Source organism: Ixodes scapularis, unplaced genomic scaffold, assembly GCF_016920785.2.
Source record: "Ixodes scapularis isolate PalLabHiFi unplaced genomic scaffold, ASM1692078v2 PGA_scaffold9__187_contigs__length_104089568, whole genome shotgun sequence".
Classification (NCBI taxonomy): Eukaryota; Metazoa; Arthropoda; class Arachnida; order Ixodida; family Ixodidae; genus Ixodes; species Ixodes scapularis.
The window spans coordinates 19,650,629-19,667,263 of record NW_024609884.1 but is presented as its reverse complement, the minus strand read 5'-3'; the positions used below and the strand labels follow the sequence as shown (position 1 = coordinate 19,667,263).

At 42.5% G+C, this 16,635-nt stretch overlaps 1 protein-coding gene across 2 annotated transcripts in view; it reads left to right on the top strand.

Moving 5' to 3' along the window:
* LOC8030871 (lon protease homolog 2, peroxisomal) overlaps positions 1-16,635 on the top strand; it is a 46,526-nt gene that overhangs the window by 19,257 nt on the left and 10,634 nt on the right. For both annotated transcript variants that reach the window (XM_029993213.3, XM_029993214.4), the window contains exons 7-16: positions 277-328; positions 2,001-2,122; positions 8,779-8,964; positions 9,103-9,250; positions 9,389-9,468; positions 9,560-9,656; positions 10,154-10,289; positions 12,319-12,545; positions 12,875-13,087; positions 13,206-13,409. In XM_029993213.3, coding sequence (XP_029849073.2) covers positions 277-328; positions 2,001-2,122; positions 8,779-8,964; positions 9,103-9,250; positions 9,389-9,468; positions 9,560-9,656; positions 10,154-10,289; positions 12,319-12,545; positions 12,875-13,087; positions 13,206-13,409 — 1,465 coding nt within the window. The remainder of the gene's footprint in view (positions 1-276; positions 329-2,000; positions 2,123-8,778; positions 8,965-9,102; positions 9,251-9,388; positions 9,469-9,559; positions 9,657-10,153; positions 10,290-12,318; positions 12,546-12,874; positions 13,088-13,205; positions 13,410-16,635) is intronic.

Sequence of the window (16,635 nt, the reverse complement as noted above, 5' to 3'; positions counted from 1 at the left end):
AAGCGAACCCATCTACGGTACTTGCCTTGTCCATCATGTGACCTGGCAGCGCTTAGAGCTGTATTGGCGACTTAAAGAACTTGTGCCGAAAGGCTTGAATTGACAGGATGTAGGTAAAAGCTTGTTCAAGAGCAGGGATGATGGGTATGTCTGGTGATAAATCAGCTCTGCAAAAATGGTTTGCATATCAAAAGGTGTTTTTTTGTGAACATATTTTCATTTGCGAAATATAATGTCTCTCAATCTTTTATTTGTTTTTTTGTTTTCTTTTACAAGGGCTGCAGAAATGCCAGATCACGCACGAAAGGTTGCCACTAAAGAACTGCAGGTAACTAATTCATTTGTACTTGTGTATTCTTTATTTTTCTCGACTGTAATTGCACTTGCTTGGGGTACTCAAATACCTTGCGTTGAGTATTGACGAGTTCTAGCATTACGTGGGAGTCAAGAGGATCGTTAGCTACTTGAAAGGGACCCTATAAATTGGTTTCTCAATGTATCGCACTAGGATTTACCATGGAGGTGCTTGGAGGTGGTGGACCTTGTGTATCAAGATTTTGCTGAACAAACTTATCTGAGTAAGAAGTTAAAAGTCAAGAGCCTAAAAATCCCTGCCTACGGCGCCTGTATGCTAACAAAAGGCATCCGTTTGGGCAGCAACACATCAAGAGACAACACATTTGTTTTGTTTTAGTAAAACAAAATAGCGCAACAGAAAACAAGGACAAGAAGTATACAGGACAGGCGCCTGTATACTTCTTGTCCTTGTTTTCTGTTGCACTATTTTATGTTTTACTAAGATGAACCAACTAGCCCAACAACGTACCTTACATCTGTTTTGTTTTGTTTTTTCCTCTTTGAGTTCATTTTTGAGGTTTAATTGATAAGAATGAAAGAATCATGCATTGACAATTGGCACAAAAAAAAGAGTGCCTTGTTTCTGGCTCCAAAAGGTCATAGGTCTAGGTAAGTGCTCGACGCAAGTTCTGGATTTTTAACTTTTTACTCGGGTAAGTTCGTTCAGTGAAATTTTGAAACACGTGGTCCACCACTTTCCACCACTGTGTTAAATCATAGCGTGGTACCTTAAGAAGCCAATTTATGCAAAAAAAGTTCACCGAAATGCAATTATTTTTTTGTGCACACTTTTATAGCAAGGTTTCTTTTTTTTCTAGACATATATATGGCACAGGGCTACAATATTTACAAGTTAGATTCAAAATTTATCTAAATTTGCATCATAATGGTATGCAGAAATTCGAGACGATCTGATTCATCACATCAGCAATTGAAAGAAGTTTCCAGTAGTCTACCACGTCGAAAGGTTCATCATTATCGAGATAAATGTTGACACCGGGTGTGGCTATAAAGAGAAAACGAAAAGGTGCCAGTGGAGGATTTATCGTGTCCACCTTTGTCCAGAGCCAGGCCGAAGCAAAGACCATGGTCGCTGACATTTGAATCCTCCGAGTTTTTATACTCCTCCGTAGAGTTATCACTTTTACCACTATTGTCTAGAGCGAAATTATCGCCATCTGAAATCGAAAAATCCACACTCGGCAAAGAAACGCGCTTCCGAGACGAATGATGACAGTCACTTCTGAAAAAGGGTGCCATGTTTAACACCCATGTTGCTGAAGGAACAAAGAAATTTGCAAATAAAAGCTGGAATTGGAAAAAATTTGTTTTTTTTATCTTCCTTCTGGCTAGCGGGAGAACTGATCGCAAAGCGAAAACAGAGTGGAAGAGAGTGCCATGTCTCTTGTGTTCCATGCACGCATTTGAGTGAGCCGACGAGTTACACTTGTTTTCGGCGTTAGCGGAATGAATGCCGTGGACGACTTGCGCTCGTCCACAGCGCTTAAAGGTTTAAACAGCCAATGATCCCTTTGACTCATGCGGTAGTTTAAAGTATTTGCTGATTGGCCTGGCACATTAGATTCCATGCTTTCTTTTGCCGTAAACCAGTTTTCTTACACTCTTCCTGCATGCATTGCCAGAGATTGAAAAAAATGCCTCCTCATATGCCGGAACATGCCATGACCAGAAACTATTTGGAATTGCTGATTGATCTGCCTTGGTCACAGTACTCCCCTGAGGTGGTTGACCTCAATAAATCTCGGTGAGTTTGATTTTTGGTCTTGGTACACAACGTGCATCTGATGCTGCGTGAAATTTATTTGTGCCTCTGTGAAAATGCTAGTGCTGTGCGAATATTAAAATTTCAAATGGTAGTTTATAATAATATGTTATTTGATAATCGTTCGAGATAACTGGAATATTCATATTTTTCTAAGTGTTGATCACGGCGGGTTGACCCCATTGCCTTACCGAGCACGGGTGCACTGCGAAGAAGCAACCCGTGGAAGCGAGTTCTGCGGGTTGCTTGCTTTTCTGCGGTGCGTCGGTGTTCGGTAATAGACCAACTCTACTCACTGACGTCATGCCACTGCGGTGGTCCCGCTATCGGTACTGAGCATGCGCAAAAGCTTCACTCCTCCCGAATTTGGTTTTTGCACACGCACAGTGCCCGCACCTGCTGTGGGCAAAGCGGGCTTGTTTGTAAACACTGTGTTGGTGTAAAAGTGCCCTCAACAGGGCTAACCCGTTGCAGTCGACATTTCAAAAAGTGCAAATATTGCAGTCGTGTGCATAGATGAAAAGCACACTTTTAAACCAGGATGGTGCACATCTGAGCTTAGTGTATTTAAAAATAGATGGAAAGTTTGTGAATGTTGTTATTTATTTGAAATGCTGCAAACCTTTCTAAGGCCCTGGCAGGTTACAGGCAACAATAGTTTGTATAAAAGCATGAAACAACAATATAAAAACACAGTATAAAAGAATATCTGATACAATACATCAGTAGATAATGACGGAGTACGCAATACGTTATTATGGCATGTATGTAAAAATCCAGCCTGTGTTAAGGGAAAAAAATACAGCAATGACATAATTCACAATTGAAGACTGGCAGTTTTTCACTGTATTCAGCAAAGGCACTAGACACAAAAGGTGAATGATTTTGGAATATCCCACATGGCAAATCAATGACAACGTGGTTAATTAACTTCCCGGAAGTACTTAGTGAAGCCATCCACAAATGACCAAGCTTCAGAAATTTTGAATAATTCTGGAAATAAATTCTAATCTTCAATGCTATGAACAAAGAACAAATATTTGAATGTGTCATTATGGCTTATACGCAGTCTGATCATCTTAATCTTAGTATGGTTAGTTCTATTAGAGCGACTATACTGTTTTTTTTCTCAAATAATAATCAGAGTTTAATGGTGACCATGATAAAGTTGATGCTTGAACTTTAAGCGTGAAATCTTTCGTCTAACACCAAGACTTTGCAATTCTGATTGTTCAAGCAAATTGGTCACGCTCTCCATGCGCCTCTATTTTGAGATCAATCATAAGCCCCAATTTTTAATTTTATTGATTTCATATGATAGGTATATTCGTTGGTGAGGATCCCAAACAAGGCTCACGTATTCTAATGTAGGCCGAATTAATGACTTGTACGTGGTTAACTTGCGTCCTATTTTTTTTTTTTTTTACTGTCTCCTCACGAAGCCGAATTTTTAATGGGCAGTATTTCATATGTAATTAGGATGTGCGTCCCACTTTAGTCATGTGTTATTTGAATTCCTAGGTATTTCACTTGGTCTGTTTTTATTAAGGGAGTGGAATAAATCTTGTGCCGAAAATCAATAACTTCTATTTTGTGGGTTATTGTCATTGCTACCGATTTCTAGTGGTTAACATTGATTCCCCATTCTAAGCACCATTTTGTTACATACAGCATTTCATGACGAATTCAAAAGTTCTTGGTCGTTCTGCTTGGTCTTATTGCAATACAAAGTGCAGTCGTCCTCAAAGAGTCTGACCTTACTGATGGTTGAACATTTATGCCCATGTCATTTACATGGATGAGAAGCAACAAGGGCCCGAGCACTGAACCTTGTGGTACACCAGAATATACGTCGAGTGAGCTTGAACACTGTCTACCGATTTCTACAAACTGCATGCGCGCACTCAGATAGGCCCTTATCCAGGATGCAAGTTTGTGATTAACACCGACAGCGTAAAGTTTATGGATAAGCTTACTGTGAGGCACCATATCGAATGCCTTTGAGAAATCGAAAAAAATACCATCCGTTTGGCCTGTTATTAATCACAGCCACAAAATCGTGTGCTATCTCACTTAGTTGTGAAATCGTAGAAACACCAACTCTAAATTCATGTTGATTAGAAAAAAAATAGGTTATTTTCTTCTTTGGAAGTCCTGGTGTGTTCACTTATTGTGTGTTCCAATAGTTCACAGCACGTCGAGGGAAGCAATATAGGTCGATAGTTGTTCAACTGTGACTTGGTTCCAGTTTTAGGTATTGGAATGACTGGCACGAAGCCAGTCTGTTGGCACTTAACAGTGCAGAAGAGATATGCTGTCTATGATGGTTAAATATTTTGCGATCCATTATGCATATTTTTCCAGAAAGGAGTTATTATATTTTCTGGGCTATATAGTCCGTGGACTATACATGTTTAAAAGCTGAAATTTTAGGCTGTGTGGACTATACAGGGATTTTGTTTTTTAATATCATTGATTATGACGAGATGAGACGGACTTTGTGAAATGAAACAGTATGTTAATGATGATTTATGTATATTATAAGCTTCTTCGTGAGCTAATACATCGGTTATTTGTTAAAATGTGCCGCGTAAGAGAATATTTTCGTGTCGACTAAGCACCAGGTGCGGACTATAGTCCGGAAACTATGGTACTTATTTTATCTGTCCCTGGTGCTTTTTTAGTATTGATTTTAAATAGTAGGGGCAGAATACCTTGTTCACTCTCGCTAAGTTGTGGCATATTTGATTCAAAGTTTGAAGTTATTTCATGAGAGAGTACCATATCTTTTTCCACATTGAAATTTTACTGAATATATGCATTAAATGCATTTGCCATATCAACCTCATGTGTAGATGTAACATCTCCGAAAGTAATCAGTATTATTCTCTGTTTCTGGCAACAAATAATGCCAGAACTTTTGTGGTTCTTTTTTCATAAGACTGGGAAGTGTTTCAGAAAAATACTTTTCTCTTGCTTCTTTTAACTACTTCTGTTCCGCTAGCTGCATTACTTCAACGCTGAATTTGTTATCGACCGTTTATGTTTTAGTTTACGTTTGGTATGAATAATTTCTCGAGTTATCTACGGATTTAGCCTTATGTTTTTAGTCCACATTGGTATAAAGTTGTCCTCGCAGTATGCTATTGTTTTGAAACTGTTCCACAACTTGTTGATATGCATGTGTTTCCCGAATTCATCGAGTGACCTCTCGAGATAATCTATCACTGGCTCATCCTCACTATTCAAATAATCCTTAGAGATAACTTTGTTAACCTCATGTTATTTTTATTACAAGGTACTGAGCGAGACGGAAAGACTAACTTATGATACGAGGTTCCTTCATCAACAAATACACTGTATTTAAGTAGACTCTCAGTAATTGAAACTCCGGGAAGCCATAAACTTTGTTTGAATTATCACAACTTTGAATTATCAGAAATTTGTCTAAATATGATGCAAGATGAAATTATGATTTGCCATATTAATGGCTACACATGCAAAGCAGATATTTGATGATTTCTTCTACATAGGCCTGCTGATCATAAGCGAGCTTACTGTACTAGGTCGAGTATAGATCCACCTTTCTCATTCATTCTAGTGGACACATGAAACATTTGTGAAATATATGAATAAGTTTATCCCTCAAAAATGTTGTTTATCATGGTCTGTTTTGGTGCGCTCCCATTGTTCAGCTGTGGCTCTACAGTATCCCCCCCTAGTTGCATGGAAACAATTCTGTAGTTTGGCTCCATGTAACGGTCTTGTGGGGAGTTGTGGCTGTGGTTGAAGAGAGCTGGTGACTTTGGTTGTTTTTCGTAGTGGCGGGATGGAAAAGTCCACGATATCTATCAAAGAAGTCAAGTAGGTTGGCTTCACTCTGTCCACTGTGATGACATTGTGGCATCCGTTGATGTTGACCGCGCAGGTCTTTTCTGTTTGTGAAAGAACTTCAAATGGCCCGTCATAGGGTGGCGTGAGGGGAGATCATACGTTGTCTCTCCTCACAAATATGTGAGTACACGTTCGAAGATCATCGCTGATGGAGATCTGCAGTGCAGTCTGTTTTCTCGTCGGGAGTTAGTCGTAGGGAGGCAAAGGAATTCCTCAAGTCCTGTAGGTACGTCGGGATGTCAGTAGATGGAGATGGTACTGAGATGAGAAATTCTCCCGGTAACTGAAGTGTCATATCGTAGGCAAGCTCGGCTGAGGTGCAGGTGATGTCAGCCTTAAAGGTAGCACGAATTCCGAAAAGCACAAGAGGAAGATGACGAATCCAATGGGCGCAATCTTCTGTTGTCATCATTGCTGCCTTTAGTTGGCGATGTAGCCGCTTCACCATTCCTTTTGCCGAAGGATGGTACGTTGTTGTGTGTATGTGGCGTACGCCTAAGGTCTTGGTGGAGGCGGTGAAAAATGCACCCTGAAACTGTCGACCACGGTCAGTTGTAACGATGGAGGGGCAACCGTACTGTGCAATCCATGTGGAGATGAAGGCATGCGCTGTAATGTCTGTGCATGAAATAGCTTCTGGCCATCAGGTGAATCTCCACGCATGTCAGGATATAGCGAAATCCGTTAGATGTTGTAACGGGCCCACAATGTCTATATGTACATGATTGAATCTGGCATCTGGTGGTCGAAATGCCTGCAGCGGCGTCTTCCTATGTCAAAGAACTTTGCCACGTTGGCTTTTTTGCCGCATATTTTGGACTACAGTGGGCTGTCAAAGTTGATTCGGGGCCGGATGTATCGGGACGAAACAAGGCGTTGCGTTGAGGTATGTATGGTCGAGGTGTGTCAGTTGACATGTTAAGATGACCTCGCAGTTGGCATATGGCAGTGTGACTGGTTGCAGCTGTAGAGAAGTGGAAGAAACCCAAAAATTTTGCAATTGGGAGTCTTCCTTAAGCTAACGCCAAATTCCGAAAAATTTACTACAGCAGATTCGGAGACAGCGTCAATACGAGAAAGTGTGTCGGCTGGCATGTTGACTTTTCCGGTGACACGACACAGATCTGTCGGATATTCCGAGATGTAGGCGAGGTGACGAATTACTCTTGCAGTGTACGAGTTGTGATTTCCAACAAATGAGTACTGTAAAATCCCAAGAGATGCCCAACCCTTGAAGGATAGCCTTCCCTTATTTTTGGCTTGATTTGCAATATTTTTTTAACCACTAAACGATGGCCCACTCCTAGTAATAGTAGTGTTGGGATCAATGATGGCCTCGGCCAGCCACACGCTTCCTTTTCCCGGCGCGCTCTGGCGTGGCTTTATCTGGTGCGGGCACGTAGCACCCTGGGGTGGCTCTCCTTGAAACTGACGCGCCTCGGCCAATGGGAGCTTCGTTCCTTGTAACTATGACGTGCACCAGCCAATGGAAGCCCTATCCATGAGATTTCGGCTTCACTTGGAGAGTTGAATTTATTTGCCGTTTGGCTCGGCTTTTTTGCGCGGCTTCAAAGCTGGGATTCCTCAGATCGCGGCTTCATTTCGCTCCATTGGGAGAGGGGAATTTATCTGCCATTTGGCGCGGCTGATGACGTTGCCTCGCTCCTTGGGACCAATAATGCTTTCGCATTAATAAAGACAACGCATCAAACACCCGGATCTTGACGTTTGTGCCAAGTCCAGTGAAGTTTCTGTCGATGGCGCTGTCTTTTGTAAGAGGCACAGTGGGTGATCTTGTCCAGTCGGAGGCGATGATCGGTGGAGAAGGACTATGAGTTGCACCCGGTTCCGGAAAGATGTAGATCGTGCCCCGGGGTCCTGATGGAGCCTAAAGTCCAAGCAGTAACTGCATAATAAAAACAAACAAATTATACACCCACATCTTGACGTTCGTGCCAAGCCCATGTTGATACCTGCATTGCAGTAAAATGTTCACAATTAAAGTGTGGCTATTATGCAAGATTATGTATTAGGCACAGATACCCTGACAATCTACATTAATCATTTAAGATTCTCTTTTTTTTCATATTTGAGATTGAAGAAAGGATATTTGCATATAGCAAGATTGAAAAATACCTTCGATTAGGCGTCTTTGTAGGTTGGGCGTCTTTGTAGGTTTAATTTTACGTCAAATCCGTCGTTTCTTTGCCATCACAATGTCGGCATTGGACTTTCTGAGACCACAGTTCATAAATATACTAGTTAGATTCAAATCAAGTTAAAAATGGACAAGTGTAAGCTTCGGAGCAGCCGCCTTCTGTTCAGCTGGGTTTTCATTGAAGCATGCTGCAAGGGTAGCGAAAGGGTTGGAGAAACTACTGCAAAAACCCTTAATGTTCGTGAGCCCTTAATTTTCGCGAATTTAATGAATTGAATAATTCGAGAAATATAAGGGCACGCAAAAATTTCAGTTCTTAAGAGCTTCATTTTCGGCGTCTGGAATTCGCTATATTTAGTGGCTGCGATTATGTCCTCTGTGACCGATTCGCGAAAAACAGGGCCCTCAAAAATGAAGGGGTTTACACTATTCAATTTGAAAGTATTCGGCCAAAACCACTATTTGTGCTGAATTTGCTTCAAGCTCAAAATCTACTATTTGCACACGACTAGAAAATACACAACATTGGTTGCGAGTCTCTTGGTATTTATGCTGCCTTCATTGTTTGGATAACATTGCCATCCAGGTCGGACCTGGATGCTGATCACTATGGCATGGAAAAGTTGAAGAAGCGGGTACTGGAGTATCTTGCAGTCCGAAAGCTCAAGAGTTCACTCAAAGGACCCATACTCTGCTTTGTGGGTCCACCTGGCGTTGGAAAAACCAGTGTAGGACGCTCCATCGCACGTTCTCTCGGCCGAGAGTTTTACAGGCAGGTGCTTCATTTTCAAGTTGGCGTTTGACCAGATTAAATAGCACGCTTGGATAGCATCAAATTTGTCTCCTGGCGGTTTCTAGCTTGAGCGTCTGGCTACGACATGTTGCACTGATCTGTGACCGTTCTGGACAGGATATCGCTCGGCGGCGTCAGCGATCAGGCCGATGTCAGGGGCCACCGGAGGACCTACATCGGTTCCATGCCAGGCCGAATCATCCAGGGATTGCGGACTGTGGGCGTCAAGAACCCTGTTTTTCTGCTGGACGAGATTGACAAAATGGTGAGACCCTTTTATCTCATTGCTGTTTTTAGAAATTTCTTTTGATTGGCAAAGTCAAGCAGCCTGACGAATTGGATGTTCCTCTAAAATGTTACTCTTTATTTTGCAATAACTGTTCCCATTTTATTTATTTCACAGACCCCCGGTATTCATGGAGACCCTGCGGCAGCTTTACTCGAGGTGTTGGATCCAGAGCAAAACTGTGCCTTCATTGACCAGTATCCTTCTTGAGCATCATTCTGTATTTATTGTATTTGAAAATCGCCAGTGTCTCATTTACCTACTGTCTTCCTTAAATGATGAATCCAGCTACTTGAACATTCCTTATGATCTTTCTAATGTTTTGTTCATTGCTACGGCAAATACTTTAGCTACCATCCCAGCTGCTTTGCTGGACAGGATGGAGGTAATTTCGCTTTTCCCCATTCTTGTTGCATTTAGATGGTTTATAGTATTTTGAATTTTGACAGACTTATCAATGAAGCAAGTCTAAGCAATATGAAGGGTTGAGTCACAACAAATATGGGAATATTGTACACTGGAAAAGCCTCACATAAAGCCCCACTTTTTAACTGGTACAATGCTCTACGAAGACATGTCTGAGTACAAAACATTGACCCCAATGAGACTTTTTTTTTTTCCTGATAACATTCATGTGTCAATAAAACAAGGATTAGTATTGAAACAATGCTCAAATATGGTAAAAACGATTGTACACATGTGGTTGTGTGATTGTTTAATAACTATAGCACTTAAAACCCCCAGTTTTGTTTTGTTTTTCTTTTTTTAATACTGGATTTAAGCAATATGTGGGTCTTTTAAGAACACTGTGCTGTGGCAGTGATGCAGTAGCATGGGGCTCCTCAAAAGTATTTATAGAGCTGACCTTTGTTTTATGTCTAGGTTATAGCAGTGGCTGGTTACACCCATGAGGAAAAGAACCACATTGCGAGGAATCACCTTCTTCCAAGGCAACTGAAGGAGCACGGAATTACTAATGACATGATGCAAGTAACTGACGATGCTATTAGCAAACTGGGTGAGCGACGTTTTAATAAATTCAGCACTTTGAGCTAGATTTGTATGATGACAAACGACTGTCACCGTCATCACTGTCACTCTTTAGGCTTTCATAAACAACCAAGGTTCGTAATATGTCAAGGGCTGAAATTCAGAGAGCCATAAAGAGCAGTACCAATCAAACTAAAAGTCTTGTAATGGAGCTCTTTACATGAAACAAGATGACATCTTGCTTTTAATTGTATATTTCACAAAATATGAATCAGGTGAACAAATTATCCTCAGTAATTAACTCGTGTTCATGGGCTAGTTTATTCAAGGTCACGAGGTTGCATTTCTAAGATAGCTCTAAAAAAAAAAAAAAAAGACTCTTCAAAAACATTTGTTAATTGTTGAGCCTGTATATGAAGATATGGCATTCTTTACGGTGTATAATGTTTTAAACGTCATTATTTCTAAAAATTATGAAACTAAGGGGCGGGGTTTAGCCACACCCCTAAGTTTACAGTCCCTCCGTCTATGCCACTGGCACAAACTAATGACTGGGAGCGTCGTATGGGGTAACTCATAACGTGTTGACATGCAGTGTGTGTGAATATACAAAGTTAGTTGGTGACGCAAGTGTTTGGGAGGCAGCTAACTCTACTGCTCTCCGCTTCCCTTTGAAGGTGCTCTTTAGTCAACAAGAAATCTGACTTAGCGTCCGTTAGAATGCAGTTCTGCGCAAGAAAAGTGCTTGAACAGTTTGTGTATGTCTTCATTGGAAGTGGTATAGCTGGTTTAGCAAACGCCTCAAATTTTTTTCTATATTGTGTGTAGTTTTTTAAATGTCATGGCTCAAAGTTTGGTTTCGGGTGTCAATGGCAAAACCAAAAACTATCTGCTAGACAGGGATGGCAACACTGATCGTCAGCTGTAAGGTGACGACGTCACGTTGGTTCTGCCACATGCAGTATGACTCGCAGCTAACCTAGCCAAGCTATCAATTTCAATAAGTAAGGTAAGCAGCTTATCTTTTAGTCCTTTGCATCATATTTTATACAGTGTATGTAGGAAAGATCGGTGCATATTCATAAAGCTAGTAGCTAAAAAACAAATTTTGTACTCTGCATAATTGAAGATGGTGCCGGTTACTGGGTGCCAGTGCAAAACGTGCAGCACCACTGCATCGCTACATTCATGTACCTTGCTTGCAGGAATGAAAGTCGATAGTATACATAAAAGAAGGAAGTTAATACCGTAGCATCATATGATTGATCGGCGCGAGTTTCTTGCGCTGTACGTTTGCTTGCAGGTGGGTGCTTCTGCACTTGTGTACTATGCACAAGAGTTTGCATGGTGGAGCAGATAGCTATATTGCTAGCTTAATGTAAACGCAAAGAACCTGCAACAGTTGCTTTTGTATGTTGCATGGTCTAGAGCATTCACTCTTTGCTCAGGAGATGCCACTTTCTGGGGCCGTTCATGACGCTAGCATTTGGCTCGCTCGTGCGGTAGCACAATTCAGAACAGCACAGCTTGTTTCTATAGTTTACGCACAGAAGCACTATCAGACAAAAAAAAAAAAAAAAATACACTGGAGGCTCACGAAAACTGCTAAGACAAAACAAAAAAATAGGAAAACGCGAGAAGCAGCCCTAGTTACTACTTTACATTACGAAGGAAAGGCATGGGAGAAGAACCAAAGCACCAACATTACGTCATAGCCCAGTGTTGCTTGACTAACAGCTAACGCACTGACTGCCTGCTAAAGAGCAGCTGGTTGCATCTTTTATATCGGTTTTAGCTGAGTATGTGGCTTCACTTTATTTATTTTATTTTTATTTATTTATTTATTTATTTAGACATTCATTTGATGTAATATTTTGGCTGTGGTCATATTTTGTGTCAGTGGCATCGTCATTTAATTTGGTTAGATTTTTCACCTGAGTTGTCTTTTAACAAATGAATGGTGACTTGCACTAGGCAGCTGGTTACTTTTGCCTCTTGAGCGAAAGCTGAATCTGGACAAGTGGGATAATAGTTGGTCACATAACCTCTCTTTCTAGTGGTGAAGTACACACGGGAGGCTGGAGTTCGCACATTGGAGCGGAAGATTGGCGCGCTATGTCGGGCAGTGGCCGTGAAGATTGTGGAGAAGGAGAATCTGTCTGACCTTGCAGAGGAAGCAAGTCAGGAGCCAGTCTTAAACGTTTCGACTAGCGTCACGGTGGCACCCCACCCTCCATCTCTTCCCATCGTCATTGACGAAGTGGCTGTGGAGGATATCTTGGGTGTAAGTTTTTCATTCTGATAGTTCAACAAAGCTTCAGCTATTTCAGCGTTAGTTGCTAGTGTTAAAAGGTTTTATTAAATGGTGTTTTCAAGGGTGACTGCATACATGGCTTATGTTTTCTCTTTTCCAAATGCTCTCAAATATAGCGTTTTGTTTCTTTGTCCAGGCCTACCTAGTTTTTTTGGGTTTTTTTTTTAGCTTAGTGCTTGCCTTAGGAGCATGCCTCAATTTTACGCTTAATGTTTAAATATGCCATTTAAAGTTTGGGTCAGCTCTCGGTTAATGTTGAAAATGTGCTTTCAAGCAAAAAGCCATGCTCTTCATTCCAGCCCCCGTTGTATGACCTGGAGATGGACTCTCGGCTCCTTCAGCCGGGCGTGGCAGTGGGGCTGGCCTGGACAGTGGCCGGTGGAGAAATAATGTTTGTTGAGGCATCGCGGATGGAAGGTGATGGCCAGTTGGTGCTTACGGGGCAGCTGGGGGACGTCATGAAGGAGTCTGCCAAACTGGCCCTCAACTGGCTGCGCATCCATGCTGACAAAGTGAGCGATGCTGTGGCTCTTTGCAGGAAATGTTGCCTTTACAGTTTGTCAGCGTGTGACCCTGTGGGAGGGCACATTGCGTAGAGATAAAGTTTGGTTTCGGTTCCTGGTTTCACAGTTCAGCATCCCAGTCCAGCGGGGGGCTGACCTCATGGAGGGCACAGATGTGCATGTGCACTTTCCAGCTGGAGCCGTCTGCAAGGATGGACCTTCTGCAGGTGTCACCATTGTTACGGTGCTGGTGTCTCTCTTCACGGGACGCACGGTGCTTCCAGACGTTGCCATGACGGGAGAGATCACGCTTCAGGGCCTCGTGCTTCCGGTATGTTTTCTTACTTGTCTAGCTGAAGTAATCTATGTTTGCAATGTGTGCCGTGCTGATTTGAGGGACTGTTCAACTTGGAATGACCATGATACTTCCATGAAGCCTTTTTCTTCCTTTGTTCATCATTTAAAGGGAAGCTACGGAGCTTCTTGGAAAAAATGAGTTAGAAGTGAATTCTAGTGTATTTTTACCCCGTGAACCCGAATACCCAAACCATTTGCTGCGTAAGTATTGTTAAACGCGAGAAAAACGCGAAAGACAGTCGCTGTCCGTGACGTCATCGACGGCTCTTTTGGCTGCCCAAGGCTAGGGGGGCGGGGCTTCAGCCCTATTTTGAAATTGCTCTTGTGGCTCTCTGGCGCGTCGCATTGAAATATAATTTTGATATCTGTTATTCTAAAGGCAAAATGAACGCAATTCAAGCGTTTTTTCTCAAATGTAGAAGTGCCCCATCTTCCCTTTAATGCATGGACTCACCAGCTAGTTTCCTTGGGACCCCGAGGTTCCCCGGTTCATGCCCAGGTTTTCTTTTAACACCCGAATTTCTCTGTTCATTTAATCTCGTAGCAGACTGATTTTTGCGTTCAAGCATAGCTGAGATGTGTGTTGGTCCTTTATATATGTCCTAAATGCTCATACCCTTCTTTCTAATGCATGTTCTAGTATGTATATCTTTAACAAAGTTGGTTACCTAATGAATGTTTGATTTCAAGAGTGCCAAGATGGGAAAGAGGAGGTTTCTCGGCTATTCTGAGGGCCAGGAGCTGATCAAGACCAAACATTTTGTAACCCCTAATTTAATGCATTGAGTACCTTTAAGCTATGATGGCATGTTTGAGTTATCAAGTGGAGCAGTTGTGGAACTAGATAGCATCTTAACACTAAAGGTACCATATTAAAAGCAGATTGATCCTGAGTTCATGAAATCGTTTCAACAAAGAGTCTTACCCTACAGTTACAAACTTCAACAGCATTAAAATGTAGCGTAGTTTACAACAGCACCTACTTTTGGGACTACAGTCGTGTCTCGTTAATATGGACGCCTCCGTTCCCCAGAAAAATCGTCCATAATGCGAATCGTCCATAATAACGAATCAAGGTCAAAAACACAAACATTAGGTAATAATAAATCTTCAACTTAGAAACTCTAACCAAGCTTTATTAAAAAGCAAAAATCCCGACGTTTCGGAACCAACTCGGTCCCTTGATCACGGGTGACTGTTTTTGTCCCGCGGAACGGCCTGCCCACGAACCCGAACACCCCCGGGTGTTTTCCGGATTATCCCTCTTAACCCCGAAACGTAGCTGCTGGGAAGGGTCCCCGTCGACCGGTTTATGTTGCCACGTGTGCATTGAATGTGCCACGACTCCAACAGGAGGCGCCTCCGCCAGTTTTTCTCCGTTCCGAGGATGGAGCTGTTGTCAAGGTCGATGGAGTGGTTCGTCTTCTCGACGTGTTCGGCCAGCGCGCTTCCCTCCACATTTTTCTTCGCGATGTCGTAGCGGTGGCGCCGCAGGCGCTCTGGATAGTTTTTCGTTTCCCCAACGTACGACGCGGGGCAGTCACCGCAGGGAATTTTATAAACCAGTCCCTGTGCCCTCTCCCTCGGGGGGCGATCCTTTGGCAGGGGGAGAAGGCCGCCGATGGTCGAGACTGGCTTGTGTGATACCGCTATGCCGTACTGTCGCAGTACTCGGGCGAGAACCTCGCTTGTGCCCTTGATGTAGGGTACACACACGCCCCCCTCCCCCTCCCTCCACCCGCGTGTGTGTACCCTACATCAAGGGCACAAGCGAGGTTCTCGCCCGAGTACTGCGACAGTACGGCATAGCGGTATCACACAAGCCAGTCTCGACCATCGGCGGCCTTCTCCCCCTGCCAAAGGATCGCCCCCCGAGGGAGAGGGCACAGGGACTGGTTTATAAAATTCCCTGCGGTGACTGCCCCGCGTCGTACGTTGGGGAAACGAAAAACTATCCAGAGCGCCTGCGGCGCCACCGCTACGACATCGCGAAGAAAAATGTGGAGGGAAGCGCGCTGGCCGAACACGTCGAGAAGACGAACCACTCCATCGACCTTGACAACAGCTCCATCCTCGGAACGGAGAAAAACTGGCGGAGGCGCCTCCTGTTGGAGTCGTGGCACATTCAATGCACACGTGGCAACATAAACCGGTCGACGGGGACCCTTCCCAGCAGCTACGTTTCGGGGTTAAGGGGGTACATGGCCTGGGAGGGTCAACTTTTGAACCAATGTCTCAAATTTATTCAAACTTTCAGGGTGAAATGAACCCCATTAAGATTGATGACATCTAAAGTTTCAGTCTTATCGGCCAACTCTACAACATACTATGCTTAACAAACTCCAGAAAAAAGTTACTTTATTAGGAAATGTATTTAAGAAAAATAATAATTGCAATCCACAAAATGTTTGGTTTAATGTGAAGTACAATACCCATAGTGCAAGTTAAGGTAAAAATTAATTGTAGAAAATGCAATTCTAGAGAAAAACAATAACGCTCAAAAAGAGCAAACAATTTTAACAAATTTCTGAGTTTTAAAATATTCAGTTTTTTTCTTGAACAATTTAGCTTTTTCAGATTATGAGTACCTTAACTTGATCCTCAGGAAATTTCAGTCAAGGACAACACTGAATGAAATCTTTACACTTTCAAAATGTCGAATGATACATTTCCTCATACCACATTTCCTGCCAAAAAGTGAAACTGAGAAAAATGCATTTGAAGTTTCAACTTTAGTTTTCTTTCTTTTCTGTGGGTCTGAGGTAGCAAAATTCACTTGGCGCATTGTTAGAACCCTCCTCTTTGACACTTTATTGTTCCCCTGGCTATAGCTACCAATTTGCGTCGTTTGTAGGCAAGCTAACTTTCGTAGCAGACATTTCTTGACAGATAAAATGACAAGAACTAAGAGGCAAATAATACTAAGGAAGAGCAGCAGAGCAGAAATATGATCTAGAGTGGAAGTTACTGTGAAAGGGTGTTACTGAAGATGGCACAATATCACATCACCGGGCAGGACCAATCGTAAATCCCGTCTCAGGTCTCAACTAATAAGATTGCTCATACCAAATTTTCACAATTTTTTTCTGTTTGGATATAAGGTGTTCTCCTGGCCATTGATACTTTTAAACTTGAAAGGCTTCTACGGGCTAAATCCAGAGTAAATGGCGCTTCCAATGAGGGTGAGATGTTCTGGCTAT